General features: G+C 46.2%; 1 protein-coding gene across 4 annotated transcripts in view; it reads right to left on the reverse strand.

The window, feature by feature from the left end:
• Positions 1-13,055, reverse strand: part of Ipo8 (importin 8) — a 55,072-nt gene extending 42,017 nt beyond the window's left edge. For 3 of the 4 annotated variants that reach the window (XR_016532791.1, XM_090319263.1, XM_090319250.1), the window contains exons 1-5: positions 12,765-13,055; positions 6,613-6,694; positions 2,115-2,271; positions 1,231-1,389; positions 509-665 (exon numbers count right to left, since the gene is read on the reverse strand). Coding sequence is in view for 3 of the 4 variants with exons in the window: in XM_090319263.1 (XP_090175389.1) it covers positions 509-665; positions 1,231-1,389; positions 2,115-2,271; positions 6,613-6,694; positions 12,765-12,848 (639 nt within the window). In the remaining variant the exon portion in view is untranslated. The remainder of the gene's footprint in view (positions 1-508; positions 666-1,230; positions 1,390-2,114; positions 2,272-6,612; positions 6,695-12,764) is intronic. The other variant, XM_090319270.1, reaches the window with a different exon arrangement.
• Between the last annotated feature and the right edge of the window lie 7,653 nt (positions 13,056-20,708).

Raw genomic sequence — 20,708 nt, forward strand, 5'->3', positions numbered from 1 at the left:
TTTTAAAAAGGAAGGAAGGAAAGAAGGGAGGAAGGGGAGAAAGAAGGAAAGGAAAGAGGGAGGGATGGAGGACCAGAGGGAGGGAGAGAGAGGAGGAGGGAAGAGATGAAGAGGAAGGAAAGGGTGGAGGTAATAGTTAAAATCAAGGAAAATAAGCCACTAAATCTTGTTAGCTTTAGACCACATCAAAAGAAAAAAAATGATTTCCCAATAAAAGATCTCTCTTCATCCCTTCTCTTCTACAATCATGGCCAGCCTATCAGCAGAGACACTTTTAAACAGCTAAATCCAAGTTTAGGGGAAATAATGCTGTTTCTCAATTACTCAGGACTTCAGTTATGAAGCAAGAGCACAAACACTGATGGTGATGGGAAGGTGGGTGAATTCTATGCGCTTGTTTCTCCTGAGCAATTTTTAAAAAGAAATCCGTGTGAGAATTTATCACCGTTTTCAATAACTCACTTACTGGGCCCTTTTCACATGTTAGTCTTCTGCAGTGGAAACCTACCTGAACCAGCGAATAAAAGATTTTCAGAATCTGCTTCTGTAGTAATACAGAATAATGGGAGGGATCGGGAAGGAGCTGTGTAATTTGTTGCTGAACTCGTGGCAGAAATATCTGCATTGCTGCTATCAGTGGTTCTCTTTCTTCTGCTTTCTTGTACCTGCATGAGCAATAATAAAAGAGCTACTTTCTCTCCCTTACCCCCAATGGGCTATAAACAATTATTTTTTTTTTCTTAATGTCCAGTCCCAGTGGCTCATACCTGTAATTCCAGATGACATCTAAGCATCAAGGCTAAAAGCCAACCAGGCAGACAAATCTAGATTTTTTTTAGCCAGTCCTGGGCTTGAACTCAGGGCCTGGGTACTGTCCCTGAGCTTCTTTTGCTCAGAGCTTTTTTTTTTGCACCCCACCACTTGAACCACAGTACCACTTCAGGCTTTTTCTGTTTATGTGATAGTGGGGAATGGAACCCAGGGCTTCATGCATGCTAGGTGAACACTCTACCACTAAGCCCCATTCCCAGCCATGAAAGACTCTTATCTTCAATTGTAGCCCAATGGGCAGAGCACCAGCAGTGAATGAAAAAGCTAAACAACAGCCTCCACTGAGCTGAACTTGACTGCTTCAGTCACATGATCCTACAGCACATGCCCAGCAGATCCCCTTGTAGCAGACTTCCAGTGGCTCCCAGGGCTGTTCTCAGTCAGTGGGAACCAACTTACTCGTAAGTCTTCACCAGCTGATACAAACACAGCAAGCTGCCCAGCCAACTCCCACTGCTCTGTAATTGCAGGTAGCATCCTATCTTGTCCACCACAGCCGGCCAGTGACCAGGAAAATCATGCTTGATAATAACGCGAAGACACATAGTTAACTGCACTCTGGAAGGGGGAATGCGGTAGTTATGAACAGCATGTATCAAAGAGCTCTAGTATTTCCCATGAAAGTATTCTATCACCCAAGAACCTGTGGTCACAACTATTAGCCTAGCTACTCAGGAGGCTAAGATCTGAGGATTGCAGTTCAAAGCCAGCCTGAACAGGAAAGTCCTCAAGACTCTTATCTCCAATTAAGCACCAGAATATCAAAAGTAGCAGTGTGGTTCAAAGTTGTAGAGTGCTAGCCTTGAGCTAAAGAGCTCAGGGATAGCCCCCAGGCCCAGAGTTCAAGACTCAGGACCCTCTCCCTCTCCCCCTCCCCCACACTCGCTCGCGCGTGCGCGCAAGTGCTTGCTCTCTCTCTCTCTCTCTCTCTCTCTCTCTCTCTCTCTCTCACACACACACACACACACACACACACACACACACACACACACACACACGTATTCTGTTGCTGGGCACTTGTAGCTAAGCAATAGAGTAATTTTATCTGAAATGTTAGATGTCTAATGAACTACAAAAAGCCAAAAGTAGAGATATAAACTCAAATGGCAGAGTGCCAGCCTTGAGTGAAAAAAACAAGGCAGAGTGTGAGGCCCTAACTCCAAGCCCCAGTATTGGCACCAAAACAAATAGACGCCCACAACAAAAAACTCCATGGTTGAATAGTTAATCACACAGGTCCATCCCTCCTCCCCTTCGCAGAAGCCATCCAGAGTCCATGATACCTCACTAGATCAGGACAGCGAATGATGCCTTCCACGATGTTATCTCGAATCTGTTGCCGGTCATTCTCATGGATATTGAATGGGAACACAGCTTCTCCCCGTAAGGGCTCTCGGTCTGGCCAATACTGCGTCACCATGTTCTTCAGGTAGATAGCAGCTAGTGAAAGGGAAAGTGCCGTCAGTCCAGATGTACAGAGGAAAGGCTAAACCCCTCTGTGTGAAGGAACCTGCCCTCTAGCAGACACAAAACTTGTACAGGTGGACATAGATGCACTGGGAAGGGGAGTGGGTAAGAACTGAAATGCTTCACTTTGGCTAGGTGCTAGCAGCTCATGCCTATAAGCTTAACTACTATGGAGGCTGAGATCTGAGGATCAAAACCAGTACTGGCAGGGAACTCCTTGAGATTCTTATCTCCACTTGAACCAGCAAAAAGCCAAGTGGTAAAACCAGGTACAGTGGCTCATGCCTTGTAATCCTAGCTACTCAGGAGGCTGAGATCTGAGGATCAGGTTCAAAGCTAGCCCAGACAATAAAGAATTCGAGACTAAAAAACATGAGACTAGAAAATGGGAAGTGGGACTGTGGCTCTGGGGTAGGGTGCAGCCTTGAGCTACAGTGCTCAAGGACAGTGCCCAGCCCCAGAGTTCAAAACCCATGACCCACCAAAAAAAAAAAAAGTCAAGTGATAGAGTGCCAGCTCCGAGTAATAAAAGCTAAGAGATAGCATTCAGACCTGGAGTTGAAGCCCCAATATCCCACTCCCCACACACACACACAATTTTTTAATAAAAGATAAAATCAGGTGTCTGAGTGTCTCCGTGTGTGTGTGTGTGTGTGTGAGTGTATCTGTCTCTGGGTTATCTCCTTGTGTGTGTCTTCTGCCTCTTCCTATGAGCGAATCCACATTTTGTTACTGGGTGCCCCCACCCTTCTGTGTATGTTTGCCTGCTTCTTTACTTAAAGCTCTGCCAAGTTTTCTCACCAAAAAATTAAAGCCAGAGAGCACCATGTGTAGCTCACACTTGTAATCACTGATATTCAGGAGATTCAGAACAAGAAGATCAAATTGAGGAAAACCCATTTAAAAAAAAATTAATATATCCTCAACATAATAAGCCAGGTGAACTGGTATGTACCAAAAAACTACAAGAAAAAAAAAGCACCAGGTGCCAGTGCCTAACACCTGTAATCCCAGCTACTAAGGATGCTGAGATCTGAGGATCCAAGTTAAAAGCCAGCCCAGGCACACAAGTCTGTGAGACTCTTATCACCAACAAACAACCAGAAAACCGGAAGTGGCGCTGTAGCTCAAGCAGTAGAGTGTTAGCCTTGAGCTGAAGAGCTCAGGGACAATGCCCAGGCCGAGTTCAAGCCTCACAACTGATGAAAAAAAAAAACAAAACTGAGGTGAGGAGATGGTGGGTGGGGCTGGAGGTAACATTGCTCAAGTAGTTAAGAGGTCCTACATATCAAGTATAAAACCTAGAGTTCAAATCCCAGGATTCACACACACACACGGCCACAAAACCCAGACAACTTACAAAACAACGTTTTTTTCAAATGATGACCTACATCAGTCCTAAACCATCACTTTTTGGGGGGAGGGGGGAGGCAGTATTTGGAAATACGAGTCTCATGGACTTTTCTTGAAGCCAGCTGGCTTCAAAAAGCCAATCCTCAGCTCAGCCTCCTGAGTAACTAGGAGGTGTGAACCACCAGCACCAGGCTTAATCATCACTCTTAAATTCAAACTACTCTTCTCACAGCAACTATAAATGCACATTAATGAACTTCAACTTTCATGGGTGAGAATTTTACCAGGTCCATTTTCTTCAGGGGAAAAGAGTGAAAATGTGAAAAGTTAAGTGACTTGGGGGATTCCTTGTTGTAACTACTGCATCCTATATTGAAATAGGGCTTCTCAGCCAGAAGCAGTAGAATACTCCTGTAATTCCCGCACTCCACCTGGCAGACAGGGGCAGGAGGATTGAGTCTTCAAGATCTGCCTTGGCCTATACCTAAGACCTTTGGGAAGAAAATATAGTGGGCTTCTCTGTGTATTATCATATCAATAATAGCATTATGATAGATATATAATATGTGACATGATATATATTAAAATATAAATAAATGAAAACTAACCTAAAAGCAAAATGGGCTATAGAAGTGGCTCAGGGAATAGAATATTTGCTTATCAGATGCAAGGCCCCCAGTTCAAACCCCAGTATGTCTAAGGGGTAACGAGAGATTTAAAAGCACAATATCCCAGTGGTACAGCTTTTCATTTCATGTTACTAGAAGTGCTTGTTGTTATTTACAGCAAAGGTCATGTCATTCATTTTATGTGTGTGCAGGTAGTAGGCTTGAACTTGGGGTCTGGGCACTGTCCCTTAGCCTTTTCCACTCAAGTGTTGGCACTTATCACTTAAACCATACCTTCATGGCTAGCTTTTTTGTGATTAATTGGAACTTAAGAGTCTGAAGGACTTTCCTGCCCAGGTTGGCCTTGAACCGTGCTCCTTAGATCTCTGCCTCCTGAGTAGCTAAGATTATAGGAGTGAGTCATGAGTGAGTGCCCAGTCCACATCATTCTTTTTTAAATGTCATACCAAGATGATAAATTATCTGTCTCGCTATCACCACAAAGTTCTTATAGCCTCCTTGTATTTTAATAATACACTAAAAGAGAGCAAGTGTCCCTTAGGCATAGTTTGAATTTTACTCAAAATATATAAATAAGGTATAAATCACTACTTTGGGATAGAAAATGGTCCTGGTAAGTTGGGACACGATCAGAACTGGACACTGTACACTGCCACTTACAACCCTGAAATCCACACAGACTGTGAAAAAACTTACCTTTATAGAGTGCTTGCCTAGCATGCACAAAGACCAAGGTTCGATTCCTCAATAACTATCTACATAGAAAAAAAGCTCGAAGTGGTGCTGTGGCTCAAGTGGTAGAGCTCTAGCCTTGAGAAAGACCAAAGACAGTGCTCAGGCCCTGAGCTCAAGCCCTGGACTGGCCAAAAAAAAACAAAAAAACCTTGCCTTTAAATGTTATTTATAATTGACCTCAAACCTTCATTACCTAACTATTTAGATTCAGAGTAATGACGCAAGGGATGTGGCACAGTGGCAGAACACTAGCCTAGGACACCTGAGATCCTGGGTTCAACTCTCTGCACCCTCCACCCACTCTCTACCCCACCCCCATAAATAAGTTAACAGAACTGGTAAGGAGCTGGAGAAGGTAGCATTCTAATACACAGTAAGCCAAGTCAGAACAGTAAGATTCAAAATTCTAAATTGTTTTTAGTATTTCTGTTTCTGGGATTAAACTCAGGGCCTCCAGCTTGCTAGGCAAGGGCTCTACCACTTGAGCCACATCTTTTTTTTTCTTTTAGTTTGCTTTTCAGATAGGGTTTCAAGCCAATTTTAGTTAGGCTGACCTCAAACCAAGAGTCTCCTAACTTCTGCCTCCTGTGTAACTAGGACCACAGCAGGTACCAGCATGCCTAACTGGTTTTTCAAATACTCTTGTTAACCTTTTCCCCAGACTGGCCTCCAATTGTAATCCTCCTATCCTCCCAAATACCAGGGATTACAAGCATGCTTTCAAATTGTATGCCAACATCACCAATTTCCATTAATCTACCATTTCCGTTTCTTTTCTCTTTTTTTCTCTTTCGTGTGTGTGTGTGTGTGGCCAGCAAGTGCCTGGCTTAATTATTTCTAATAATTTATTAAAAAGAACATCTAGCCCTGCTCTAGTGACTCATGTTTGTAATCCTGGCTACTTAGGAGCCTGAGACCTGAAAATTAAGATTTAAAGCTATCCTGGGCAGAAAAGTCTGTGAAACTCTTATCCCTTATTACCCACCAAAAAGCAGGAAGTAGAGCTATAGTTCAAGTGGTAGAGCATTAGCCTTGAGAAAAACAAAACAAAAAGCTCGGGAATACCACTCAGGCTCTGAATTCAAGCCCCAGGACACAAACAACCGTATCTACCAGGTGCTGGTGGCTCATGCCTGTGCTACTCAGTAGGCTGAGATGTGAGGTTCATGATTTGAAAGCTGGAAGTGGAGTTGCAGCTCAAGTGGTAAAGCAAAAAAGCCAAGCAAGAATGAGAGGCCCGGGACCCGGAGTTTGGCCTAGTGGTAGAGTGCTTGCCTAGCATGCACGAAGACCCGGGTTCAATTCCTCAGTACCACATACATAGAAAAAAGCCAGACATGGTGCTGAGGCTCAAGTGGTAGAGCTCTAGCCTTGAGAAAATTCAAGGACAGTGCTCAGGCCCTGAGCTCAAACCCAGGACTGGCAAAAAAAAAAAAAAAAAAAAAAAAATGAGAGGCCCTGAGTTAAAGCCCCAGTACTGGCATAACATTAATTAATGGAAACATATATAAAAGGATAAAAACAAACTGAAGGAAAAAATATGTAAAATACTATACAATATATACTGCAAATACATAAAAAGATTTAAAAAACTCACCTGCCTGGCGTACTGGAAATTCCACATTGTCCGAGACTATAATCTGAAGTAAACTGGGGGCAAAATTGATAATCTTGTAGGACTGAAACAACAAAGAAATGTTTTAGGGAAAAAAGCAATATAAATGAGCAGCTATTTACACCTCTTACTAACTATATTATGCATTATGAACAAGAGAACTTCAGCTGCAGAAAACAGAAGCTTTGACACAAAACAAAAAAGATAGTACTAAAACCACCTGGAGGCTGGGCACCTGTAACCCTAGCTACTCACGAGGCTGAGATATGAGCATCTCAATTCAAAGGCAGTGTGGGCAAAATCCTTGAGTCTCTTTTCTCCAATGAACCAGCAAAAGCCAGAGCTGGATGTGTGGCTCAAATGGTAAAGCACCAATCTTAACCAGAAAAGCTAGGAGACAGTGTGAGGCCCTGAGTTCAAGCTCCACATCTGGCACTGTCACATACATACACATACACACACGGGCACCTGCAGCCACAGAGGAACCAGTATAATTGACAGGTTGTCGAGGGCAATAAAATCATCCATTTCAGCCCATTACTCTAGTTTTGATTCAATCATCTTTCCTGTGAATTTATAATAGCATTTGTGTGTATGTACATGAGCATACCCTGGTACTAAGAATTCTTACTTGGCTTTTTTTCCTCAAGACTGTCACTCTTCTGGCTTTGTGCTGATTAGAGGTAAACAGTCTCTTCCATTTGTCTGCCTGAGCTGGCTTCAGAGGAGGATCTTTGAATCTCATCATCCTGTAGGGCTGGGATTGCAGGCATGAGCCAGCAGAGCCCACTTAAACTAATTTGTTAAAGTAAATGTTTGATTAAAAGATAAATTTGGAGAAAAGCAACATTTTTAAGGTATTGACCCTTCCTTTACAAGTGATGTGCCCTGCAAACTTTCCTACATCCCTCGATAAAATTCTGAATTGTAATTATCCTCCCTTCAGCCAGATACCAGTGGCTCGCACCTGTTTTCCTAACTTACAAAGCAGAGATCTGAATATCAGATCAGGAAAGTCCATGAGATTCATATCTAATAAAAGCTTGTTTGTGGGTAAAGGATATTAGACTGAAGTCCAGCTATAGACTGACTGAGACCACGCCTTGACGGCTGAGTCACAGCATCCTTAAACTTAACAAATATACCGGAAGCATGACCGAAAAAAGCCAGAGGTGGGTCTGTGGCTCAAGTGGTAGAACATCAGCCTTGAGCAAAAAATCTCAAGGATGTGTCCGTCCTGAGTTCAAGCCCCAGTACTAGCACAATATATCTTACACAATCATAAAAACTGACATTTTTAAAGCCTTATCATGTATAACTGACACTTTTTAAAGCCTTATCATATATAAATACAAAGTGTCTTTTACACATGGGTTAATACTCCTTATAAAAGTATCTAATTTCAGCACTGAAGCCCCTTGACACACTGTGAACTCCTTTTTGCAATTGTTTATCATTTTCAAGAACTTCTGAAACTGTCTCCTTTTAACTTGAATTAAAGGGAAGCTAATTTGGTCAGCTACAACAATCAAGTGTGAATTCTGATACAGATGATCATGCCCTCACAAATATCATCCAACTTTTTTTTTGGGGGGGGGGGTTGGTCATGGGGCTTGAACTCTGGGCCTGGACCCAGTCCCTGAGCTATTTGCTCAAGGCTACCTCCCTACCCCTTGAGCCACAGCTCTACTTCCCGTTTTGTAAAGGTTAATTGAAGGTAAGAGTCTCAAGTCCCCGGGGCTGGCTTTGAATGGAGATGCTCAGATCTCAGCCACCTAAGTAGCTAGGATTATAGGCACGAGCCATGAACTTGGCTTTTTTCTTTTAAATGCTGGTACTGGGACCTGAACTCTAGACTTCACAGTCTTCATTTTTTTTCACTCAAGACTGGAACTGTATCACCTGCAGATTTTGGCAGTTAATTGAAGATAAGCATCTCTTGGTCTTTCTGTCCCCAGCAGGCTTCAAATAGTGATCCACAGATTTCAGCTTCCCAAGTAGCTAGGATTACAGGTATGAACCACAGACACCTGGCTTGTCCAATTTCTTATTCTCCAGGTGTCAACTTTCTAACAAAATAAAATGCATCATTTCTCAATGATTGCTTGGAGATATTTACTTTGGATCTGTGAAGGTTTCTAAAGAGTTTGGTTGCTTCGTTAAATTCTGCATTTGAGAATTCACAGAAAGTAAAGACTTAGCTAAACACCAATGACGCTAGTGTGCACATGCACGTGCGCGCTGCGCACACCCGCCCCCCCCAACACACGGCAAAGACCTGTTTCTCTATTCTCCAACTCAGTGGCCCAATTCCCATATGCCTTTCTTTCTATTCTCTAGCACATCAGGTTCAAGGTGAAGACTTTTGTACAACCTGCTAATTCCTTCATTACAAAAGGTCAACTCACTTACAACCTAACACCTGGGTCTCTAGCCAGAACAAGAAAGCCCTGCCACCTCAGGCTTTCCTCAGTAGTGCCCTGAATTCAGGACAGACCTGAAACTATATCACTTACTTGTTCACATCCCCCACTAACATGTCAACTCCATGTTTTCTGTTTTTTGGTTTTGCCAGTGCTGGAGCTTGAACTCAGGACCTGGGTGTGTTCTACCGCACAGTTCTGCTTCTGGCTTTTTCCTGGATGAATGGGAGGTAAGACTTCCATGGACTTCTCTGCCCAGGCTGGCTTTGAACCTCAATCCTCAGATCTCAGCCTCCTGTGTAGCTAGGATTACAGGTGCAAACCACAGGCCCTGGCTCAAGAACAATCTTATGTCTACAATACAACCTGGCAAGGTAATTCATTATCCCATAAACAAAATGTCTTCACGAGCTGAGCATGTTCCATACTAAAGTACTTGCCTAGCACATGTGAATGACTGGGTTCAAGACCCAGCACTCCAAGAAAAAACCCAGCACTGCAACAAAAAACAAAAACAAAGATTTGTACAGCATGAAAAGTGGGAAATCCAAAACTTGGCCATAAATTGTCACAATTTCCACATTGGAACACGTGGAGACTGATTTATTAGAATGATAGCTATGACTGGGCATCCAAGGCAAATCCATAATCCCAGCATGAAAGAGACAGGAGGCCAGGAGTACCCTAATTACCATTAGTGCTTGCCTATCATACATGAAGCCCTGGATTTGATTCCACAGTTCCACATGCTCAGAAAAGCCAAAGTAGTGCTGTGGCTCAAGCGGTAGAGTGCTAGCCTTGAGCAAAAAGTGTCCAAGGACAGTGCCAAGGCCCTGAGTTCAAGCCCCAGTCCTGGCATGCGCGCACATACACACAAGTAATGTGGGATTCATTCTTGATATTGTGAGGAACATAATCAAAATATAATTCCCAGAGAGACGTTACACACAACAGTTACTTGTGGAAAAAACATGTTGACCTGAAAATACAAGTTCAAAGAAGAACCGATCTTTCACAACACTGGCTGTGAGGCTGACAGCTGAAGGGGCTTGCTTCTCTGAAAGGCATTCATGTATCGTTCAATACATTGTAGAAGCTGTCCCCATTTCCTGGGCAAAGAATATTTGCTGAGAGAAAAACAACTACGTAAGTATACTAAAACAGTCTGGTATGCCAGGAGTTTGGCCTAGGGGTAAAGAGTGCTTGCCTAGAATGCACAAAGACCTGGGTTCGATTGCTTGGTACCACATACATAGAAAAAAGCCAGAACTGGTAGAACTCTAGCCTTGAGAAAGGACAGTGCTCAGGCCCTGAGTTCAAGCCCAGGACTGGAAAAAAAGAAAAAAAAAAAAAAAAACAACAGTCTGGGCACTAGGGATGCAGCTTAGTGACAGAGCACCTCACTAGAATGAGTATAAAACCCCGGAATGGACTCCCATCATTGCAAACAAGCAAGCAATGAATGAATGAAAAAATATGAAAGAATTGTTTGGGGCCTGTATTCTGGATGATGAACTTGAACTCAGAGCAGAAAAAGAGCCTCATGTTCCGCTCAAGGCTGGCAGTCTGGTACTTGAGCCAAACTACTTTTTGCTGGTTAATTGGAGATAAGAGTCCTTCAGAGCCAGGTGCTAGTGGCTCATGCCTGTAATCCTAGCTACTCAGGCTGAGATCTGAGGATCCCAGTTCTAAGCCTGCGTGAGCAGGAAACTCTGAGACTATTATCTCCAAACATTTACTCAGAAAAAGAAGAGGCACTGTGGCTCAAGTTGTAGATAGCTCACCTTGAACAAAAGAAACTTAGGGAAAACACCCAGGCCCAGAGTTCAGACCCTCAACAACAGGCAAAGAAAAAAAAAAAGGAAGAAGAGTCATTTGGGATTTACTGCACAACCTTGGCTTTCAACCTTGATCAGATTCCAACCTCCTGAGTAGCTAGGGATTACAGGTGTGAGCCATTAGGGCCCAGCTGGACTGTAACTGCTTATATAGGTATCTACTCATTTATTCAAAAAAGTAGGAAGTTACTTTGCTAATAAAAATATCAGAATACAAACCCAACTATCATAGTCTAGAGTGGAAAGTTAAATGACATTTCATTTTGGACTTCTGCTTGCAAGCACTAAAAACTTAGTGAATAGACATTACAAGGCAAAGGGCATTCTGTATAACATAAATGAAGTGGCACTGAGCAATAAGTTACACTGACTGATTATGTGGTCCGGAGGATGAACCCAGGACTTTGTGCATAGTCAGGCCAGGTTCTAGACTTCAGGAGATGGTCTGTGATAAGGCAGACTCAGGGCAGATAGCATAAACACATTTGGACTGAAATACTCCGATATCTCCTAGTTCTTCTGGCTTTTCCATTCACCTCTCCTACTTTTATAATGCCTCCTGATGAATCAGATTTTACAAAGCAAGGTTGGGCAGAAAGAGACCAGAAAGTAATGGCATCAAAGATGGGTTCGTGATTAGCAGGATCAAAGGCTGAGTGACCTCAGCCTAAGGAGAGGACCACATACAAGCTGGCTCCTTCTTCAAATGGTAGATCACAAGTTTCTTTCCTCATCCCTCTCTCCTTCCCTCTCTTCCTGTGTGTGTATGCCTATCCTAGGGCTTGAACTCAAGGACCTGGGAACTCTGCCTTAGTTTCCCCACACACACACTCAAGGCCTATTAACTCTACCACTTGAGCCCTAAGTCCACCTCTAGCTTTTAAGCGTTTAACTTGAGATCAAAGTCTCACCAACTTTCCTGCCCACACTGGCTTCAAACTACACTCTTCAGATCTCAGCCTCCTGAATAGCTAGGATGACAGGTGTAAGCCATTGGTGTCATGCTCACTCTCTCTCACACACACACACACGCACTGAGAATTCTGGATTCATGTCTACTTTGAGCTCCACAGATTCACAGGTTGGGTTCAAACAGAAAACATGTTGCCCGTTAGGGGCGGTGTTGTGAAACACCTGTCATCCAAGCTGCTCGGGAGGCTGAGACCTGAGGATAGACTTTTGGAGCAAGCTGAGCAGCCAAATCCTGGAAACCCTTACGAATCTCCAAGCAACCTGCAAAAATCCAGGAGTGGAGCTGTGGGCTCAAGTGGCAGAACATTAACCTTGACCGAAAGAGAAAAGTAGTCACAGGAAGCCCTGAGTTTAAACCCCATATCCGCAAGGAAGAAAACATAAAAAATCTTTTCAGTGTTATGGAACCAAATCAAGGCTGGTTTGAACGAGGAGAAGATAGAGAATAAAACTAAGTCTTTTACATGTCAGCAATTAAAAGAATCCCCCCCAGCACACCTGCCTTGTCTTGGGTAAAGCCCCGGAAAACTGCCTGCCCTTCCTTCCCCCCGTTTCCCCCGGCGCTGCCCAGCCCCGGCCAGGCCGGCGAAGGGAAGGCTCTGCACACCGGCACCGGGCCCCGGCTGGGGTCCGCAGCGGGGCGGGCGGCCGCCGGGGGAGGTGCAGGGAGACTCTCCCCTCCCCGCCAAGCCCCGGCGAGAAGCGGCGCGTCCGCGCGCGTCCGGGCCGGGCGGCGGGGACCGCGCGACCCGGGGCGGCGGGGGCCAACAGGTGCCGCGGGCGGCCTGCTCGCCCGGGCCCGGCGCGGAGGCCCGGGAGGCCCGGCAGGCCCGGAGGGCGGGGGCGCGGCGCCCCGCGGGGAGGGCGGGGGGGGCGAGCCGGGCGCCGCGGCCGCCCTCACCTGGTTGAGCTCGTTCTCGGCCGCGATGCGAAGCTTGGGGTCGATGGTGCCCTTGAGCGCCTGGATGATCCGGTTGAGGTCCATGGCCCCGGCGGGGGGCTCCGCACGCCGCTAGGCCAGGCTGCAGCCGGAGGTCTGGTCCCGACCCCAGCCGCCGCCGCCGCCTCCCCCGTGACCGCTGGCTCGCTCACCCCGCACCCCCGCCGCCGCCGCCACCTGCAGCCACTTGCTGCGCCACTCCGGCTCCGCGCCCCGGGGCCTCCCGCTGTCCCCCCCACAACTCGCTCTCCATTCACCCTTTTACGACAGCCGAGAGGGAGAGGCGGGAGAAGAGGAGGAAGCCGTGCCTGCTTTACGGCGGCATCGCCTCTCCTCCCCCCGCCCCCGCTCGCGTCCGGCCGTGAGTCGCGCCTGCAGGAGGCCGCCATGATGTTGTACGGACAGCGATCGTGCCGCCGACCTCCGACAGGAAGCCGCCATGCTCTTGTACGGAAAGCATCCTCGCGCGCCTTCCCTAAGGGGAAACGAGCCAGGCCAGGGCCTTCTAATGAGAGCTCCCTCCCAATTAGGCACAGCTTGGTGGAGGGCATCTCAGCTCAGCCTATTTCAGGAGAGATAAGTGAGACCTTGAAGCGGCTTGACACCTGCGTGCGGTGCGTCCTGCTCTCCTCCGCATGCTCAGCCCCGGGGACGGTCCCCGCGCTCTGTCACCCCGAGGTGGGGAGGGGCCGCTGCACCGCTGTCACACAGTCCCAGCTCTGCTCACTGCTGCTGAGGGATCCATTGCCTGGGGGCCTGGGGGACCCCAACATGGCTGGGATAGTACACGCATCAGGCTCGAGACGCCATTCAAGAGGCTGAGATCTAAGGATCAAGCTCTGAGCCACCGTGAGCAAGAAAGTCTGAGACTCGTAGCTCCAATCAACCAAAAGGGAACCAAGAAAGCAAGGCCGGAAGCGCAGCTGTAGCTCAGGAGGTAGAGCAGAAGCCTTGAGCGAACGCGCAGCTACCGGGTGTGAAGGGGAGCAGGACTGGCGCTGTCCTGCATGCCTAAGAGGTCCCCCGCCACTGTGGAAGGCCAGCGATGGTAAGGCAGCCCAGCCGCCTTTGCTCTTCTGGGGAGGGGCAGCCTTATCCACCCCCCCATGAGGTGGGAGGTCTACTTGGGGGGGCGCTGCTTTGTGTGGAGCCTGCCCAATTCGTGCACCAACTCCAGCTAAGGTGATAGGTAAATTCACACCCTGCACGAAGCCGGAGGTTCAATTCATCAGTATCACATACCCAGAAAAAGCCAGAAGTGGCCCCGTGGCTTAAGCAGTAGAGCACTGGTGTGAGAACTACAGGGATGGAAAGAACGCCCGGCCCCAGGCCAACGTCACCACCACTCCCACTCCCAGGGCCACAGGACAGGGGCAGGGACTGGATATAGTGGGGCACGGGGTTTTCCAGAGGAGCCAAAGCAAAGAGCAGAGAGAGCAGAGCTGTGCAGATGCCTGGGGAGGGGTAGAAAGCAATCCAAGAGGCCCCTGGAGCAACCAGAAGCCTGTGGAGTGGTCTGTGGGCTGGTGACAGGCCTGCAGAAGAAAAAAATAAAAGAATCTCACCCCTTGAGGGTTATGGACTACCTAATAAAACTCCTTTGTCACCTTTAGCTGTGCTGCCATGGATTTTCTCACTCTCAGGTCATTACATTTGGAGGCCCCCTTCAGATTATCCATTTGGATAGCATGAGGCCTTATCCCCTGGAAACCCACGCATAGGGAAGAGAGAGCCTCCCCAGAGCTGTCAATTTCCTGTGGACCAGTGTGAACAGGGGTGAGTTCAGGCAGGCCTGCATCTGGGGAGTACTCCATGGAAGGCTGGATGCAGCACAGGCCAGGCCAAGATCTCTCCTGTGCCTGCTGGGACCTTGGGGTCCTTTGGGACATGTGGCACATGTGCCTCTGGCTACTTGACTGTGTCTGTGTGTTACTGGTTCTGTGTCTTGTAGTCTCCACTCATTCCTTCTTTCCCAGATGAGACAAGAAGCCTCTGTGGGTTCACCCCTAGAATGTTTAATTAACTGTTTTTCCCTTTAAACAAAAGGCTTCCCAGTTTGGCTGTTTCTTTGATCCTAATCTTTTTTTTTTTTTGCCAGTCCTGGGCTTAAGCTCAGGGCCTGAGCACTGTCCTTGGACTTTCTCAAGGCTAGAGCTCTACCACTTGAGCCTCAGCACCACTCTGGCTTTTTTCTATATGTGGTACCGAGGAATCGAACCCGGGTCTTCGTGCATGCTAGGCAAGCACTCTACCACTAGGCCAAACTCCCAGCCCTGATCTTAATCATTTTAAGACTCCGCAATTTAGAGTGGCCTTCCTTAATATTGGATGGCTATCCAAAGGAACTTTTGACCTCCCCACAGCATCCAGGGTCCAGCAAGTGAGTTTTGAGGATCCTGTATATACTACTCAGGTTCCCTGGATTATGGTATGGATTGACTTGATAACTAACAAGTCTCCTTGGCTTAAAGAGGGTTTCAAACAGTGTCCTAAAGTTCTTATAAGCAAAAATCTTCTCTCCCAGTGTTGTGGGATCCCCTGGAATAAGACCTACTGGTATACGCTCCCCCTTAACTCTGTACCATCAGAGCCTCCAATGGTAAGCCCCCTACCCCCATACCAGAAGTGGTTCCTTGTATTGGTCAGAGGACTTGCCCAGGGACCAGATGGCAGCCTCCTCACTACCCCTAAGACAGATGGAAAGTCCTGGGGGAGACTGTGGGCAAGCTCCCTTTCTAGTGTATGTACCTTTTACAACTAGTAACCTGCATAACTGGAAACAACAAAATCTGTCCTTTTCTGGAAAAACCCCAGGAGCTCATATCTTTATTGGAGTCCGTATTCTTCATACACCAGCCCATCTGCAGTGACTGCCAGCAACTTCTACAGGTGCTTTTCACCTCAGAAGGAAGGGACCCCATCAGGTGCAGTGTCTTAAAGGCAATCCTTGGGCCAGATGGCTCCCTGACTGATGACCAGGCCATCTGGAACTAGTATTTCCCCTGATTTGCCCAAGCTGGGTCTACAATACCGATGGAGGTAGGAAACCACTTTCCAATTATTTCGAGATTCTACAGGCAGGGGCTAGGAAGCCAAATAATTTATCTAAGGTGAGTGAGACTGTACAGCTCCCCAGTAAGTCTCTCCCTGACTCCTGCCCCACTGCTTTTTCTGGAAAGTCTCCTAGAGGCCTATAGGACCTGTATACCTATAGATCCTGAGATCCTGGAGAATCAAAGAGCCTTAAATAGTCCTTCATTTCCCACTGGGCCCCAGAAATTAGGGGGAAAAAAGCTTCAAAGGTTAGAATGTTTCGAGGGAAAGGTATTATCTGAGCTGATAGCAGTAGCCCAACAGGTGTTTGATGAGATACCCTGGAGGAAAACCAGTTTAAAAAGGATGGTTCGAATTTTAGTAGCAGCTCAGGGACAGAGAATCAAGAAACCCCGGGCAACGGCCTAACTCATCTGCAATTGGCAGTAGGAAACCTTTAGGACTAGACCAATGTGCTTATTGCAAGCAGAATGGACATGGGGAAAAGGAATGTCTGGGGTGCAAAAAGACAGTGTAAGTTGCCAAAAGGTAAATGCTAGAAAGTCGGGACATGTAGAGAGGGCACATATGCAAGGAACCTCACCTGGTGAATTCTGGGAAGTGGACATCAAGGAAGTCAAGCCTGGAATGTATGGGTATCAGTATCTGTTAGTACTAATAGATACTTTTTCAGGCTGGGCTGAGGCATTCCTGATAAAAAACCAAAACCACTCAGGTAACAGTTTAAAAAAATTACTCCATGAAATAACTCCATGAGGGGCCGGGAGTTTGGCCTAGTGGTTAAAGTGCTTGCCTAGCATGCATGAAGACCCGGGTTCGATTCCTCGGTACCACATATAGAAAAAAAACAGGAAGTGGTGCTGAGGCTCAAGTGGTAGAGTTCTAGCCTTGAGAAAGTCCAAGGACAGTGCTCAGGCCCTGAGCTCAAGCCCAGGACTGGCAAAAAATAAAAAAATAAAAAAAATAACTCCATGAGGTAATTCCTTGATTTGTCTTACCCATAGCATTGGGGTCCAACAATGGTCTGGACCTCATGGCACATGTTATTCAATTATTAGCTAAGGCCCTAGGATTAAATTGGAAATTACATTGTATTTATAGACCTCAGAGTTCAGGACAAGTAGAAAGAATGAGTAGGACTTTGGAGGAAACTTTTAAGTGGGTTACAAAGACTGGCCATAACTGGGTAAGCCTCCTTCCCTTTGCTTTTCTCTGAGCAAGATGTACCCTTTATGTTGAAGGATTCATTCCCTTTGAAATCATTTATGGCAACCACCCCCTTTGTTTCCTAAACCTGGGAAAGCTATATAATAGAAATGTCTAACCATAATCTTGTACAGTCATTGCGGGCCGTGCAACATATTTTGTTTTTGTTTTGTTGGTCGTGGGCCTTGAATTTTGGGCCTGAGCACTGTCCCTGAGCTCAAGGCTGCCACCATACTCCTTGAGCCACAGGGCTACTTCTGGTCTTCTAGTGGTTATTTGGAGATAAGAATCTCCTAGACTTCTGTGCCCAGGTTGACTTTGAACTGTGATCCTCAGATCTCAGCCTCCTGAGTAGCTAGGATGTCAGGCATGCGCCATGGCACCCTTTGGTGGCTGAGGCCTACGGTCTCCCAAGAAGAACTCCACCCACTGTCCCCCCCCCCCCCCCCGGACAACTGGTGTGGGTAAAAAGGCATCACACTCCTTAGGTCCTTGGGACCCAAGTGGCAAGGATCTACTTGGTTGTACTAATTACACCATCAGCTGTCAAAGTTGCAGGAAAACAGCATTGGATCGACCCATCATTCTCAACTGAAACAGGCAGTGGGACAATATCCTGAGACAGCAGCAAGATGGACTATGGAGAGACACTGAGGATCCCTTAAAAATAAGACCTACCAAGTGTTAACTGGTGTGTTTTAACAGGGACATGATTCTTTACTATGGTTACCCCTCATTCTTAATGCGTTACTATGGGAAGAGCTTTTCTGCCCATATCTTTGTACAGGCAGCCTTTTGTTATTTGTTGGGTTGTTCGAACCCCAACAAAAAATAAAAATACAGAAGCTTTTCTTGAAGATATTTAAACAAACTGGGAAGTGTGAGAAAACATCACATCAGCAGTAAATGCCAAACTCTGGCAGTGACTGCCATACTACATTGAAAACAGTATGATACTTGCACAGAGCATTACAATTTTCAGAATGAGAAAAATAATTATAGCATCTAATATTTACAAAATGTTTACTGATGACATTATGTTAAAATCTTTAGCATAGGCCAGGAGTTTGGCCTAGTGGTAGACTGTTTGCCTAGCATGCACGAAGACCCAGGTTTGATTCCTCGGCACCACATATATAGAAAAAAGTCGGAAGTGGTGCTGAGGCTCAAGTGGTAAAGCTCTATCCTTGAGAAAATCCAAGGACAGTGCTCAGGCGCTGAGCTCAAGCCTAGGACTGGCAAAAAAAAAATCTTTAACATAAGTAAAAAAACTTGTCCCTAAGACTGATCCCTTATCACCCTAATTTTACATGTCTTTTTTTTTGGTGGGGGAGGCAGTCCTGGGACTTTAACTCAGGGCCTGGGCCCTGTCCCTGAGCTGCATTTGGCTCAAGGATAACACTCTACCAATTGAGCCACAGCTATATTTCCAGCCTTTTTTTCCCCTAAGTAGTTTATTGGATATAAGAATCTCATAGACTGTGGGCCAGGAGTTTGGCCTAGTGGTAGAGTGTTTGCCTAGCATGCAGGAAGACCCAGGTTCTATTCCTTGGTACCACATACACAGAAAAAACTGGAAGTGGCACTGTGGCTCAAATAGTAGAGTCTTGAAAAAGCTCAAGGACAGTGCTCAGGCTGTGAGTTCAAACCTTAGTACTCACAAAAAGAAAAAAATGGGGGCCAGGAGTTTGGCCTAGTGGTAGAGTGCTTGCCTAGTTCAATTCCTTGGTACCACATACATAGGGGAAAAAAAGCTGGAAGTTGTGCTGTGGCTCAAGTGGTAGAGCTCTAGCCTTGAGAAAGTCCAAGGACAGTACACAGGCCCTGAGCTCAAGCCCAGGACTAGCAAAACAAAACAAAACAAAAAACTCAAGGGCAGTGCCCAGATCCTGAGTTCAAGCTCCAAGACCAGCACAAATACACACACACACACACACACACACACACATATATACACATACACTTATATATACATATACACATCTACAAATGCATGCATGTATACATACCTAAAACTGGGGTGCTCTTTCCAGAGCTGTGGAGCTGTGGCTCAAAGCACTAATCCTGAGCAAAAGAACTCAAAGACAGCTCCCAGGCCCTGAGTTCAAGCCTTATGATTGACCAAAAAGAAAAATTATTTGGGGCTGGGAACATGGCTTAGTGGTAGAGTGCTTGTCTAGTTAGTATTCATGAAGCCCCAGCTTCGATTCCTCAGTACCACATAAACATAAAGAGCCAGAAGTGGTGCCATGATTCATGTGGTAGAGCACTAACCTTGAGCAAAAGCAGCTCAGGGACAGTGCCCAGGCCCTGAGCTCAAGCCCCAGGGCTGGCAAAACACACACACACACACACACCAAACAAAAAACTGGAGTGCTGTGGTGGCTTACTCTTATAATCCTAGCTACTCAGGTGACTGATATCTGAGGATTGTGGTTTGAGGCCAGCCCATGTAGGAAAATGTTTGTGACTCTATCTCCAATTAACCACCAAAAAGCCAGAAGCAAAGCTGTTGCTCAAGTAGTAATACACCACTCTTGAGTGATAAAGCTAACAGGCAGTGCCCAGGCCTTGAGTTCAAGCCCGAGTCCTTATACAAAAAGAGATTCTTTAGCAGTAAGCAAGCTTATCCAAGTGGCATGATCGAGTCAATCAGTCACAGCACTGTCTAACCACAAAATGTCCACAGTTCATCATGATTTAGCACTTTGTCTATTCAAACTTAATCTGTTGAGAAGTTGGAAGGGCAATGCATATTTGTAATCCCAGAACTGGGGAAGCTGAAGCAGGGCCGATCACTGAAGGCGGGAAAGGAGGAGAAGGCCCGCTGGTGTGGGGCAGAGCGCCCCCTGTGTGTTTCTATGGCATCTTGTCTATTACATGCACAGTAGGTGCTAAAGGCAGCTGCTAAAGGAAGAATATGCTCTTGGCTCTTATTTGTAGGTCTGAGACAGGGACTCAAACTCTGATGATTTTGTTCATTGGCTAGCACCCTCCCAACTAAGCCATTGCCTCCAACCCAAAAAATCTGTCCCATTACAAACAGAAAAATTTTAAAAAGGAAAAGAAAAGAGCATTCAAAGTTCCAGCCTGTGGACCATGGAAGCTATATCAGATAACTTATAAGTGCATTAATGAATTAAATGCATTTTTAGAGAAAGTGACAATACAAGGTCCTCATTTATAAAAGGTATTTTTTTGTGCGTGTGCCAGTTCTGGAGCTTGAATTCAGGGCCTGATCATTGTCCTTGGGCTTTTTCAAGGCTAACGGTCTACCACTTGAGCCACAGCACCACTTCCAGCTTTTTTCTGTGTACGTGGTACTGAGGAATTGAACCCAGAGCTTTGTGCATGCTAGGCAAGCACTCTACCACTAGGCCATAATCCCTACCCACTTAACTTTTTAAAATAATGGCACATCTACACAAATAACCAACGGTTATCAGTGATTACTTTTAAAAATTAGCTTATCAGGCCGGGAGTTTGGCCTAGTGGTAGAGTGCTTGCCTAGCATGCACGAAGACGCAGGTTCAATTCCTTGGTATCACATACATAGAAAAGACCGGAAGTGGTGCTGTGGCTCAAGTGGTAGAGCTCTAGCCTTGAGAAAATCCAAGGACAGTGCTCAGGCCCTGAGCTTGATCA

The sequence above is a fragment of the Megascapheus bottae genome, chromosome 2 (assembly GCF_031878675.1).
Source record: "Megascapheus bottae isolate mThoBot1 chromosome 2, mThoBot2.hap1, whole genome shotgun sequence".
Classification (NCBI taxonomy): Eukaryota; Metazoa; Chordata; class Mammalia; order Rodentia; family Geomyidae; genus Megascapheus; species Megascapheus bottae.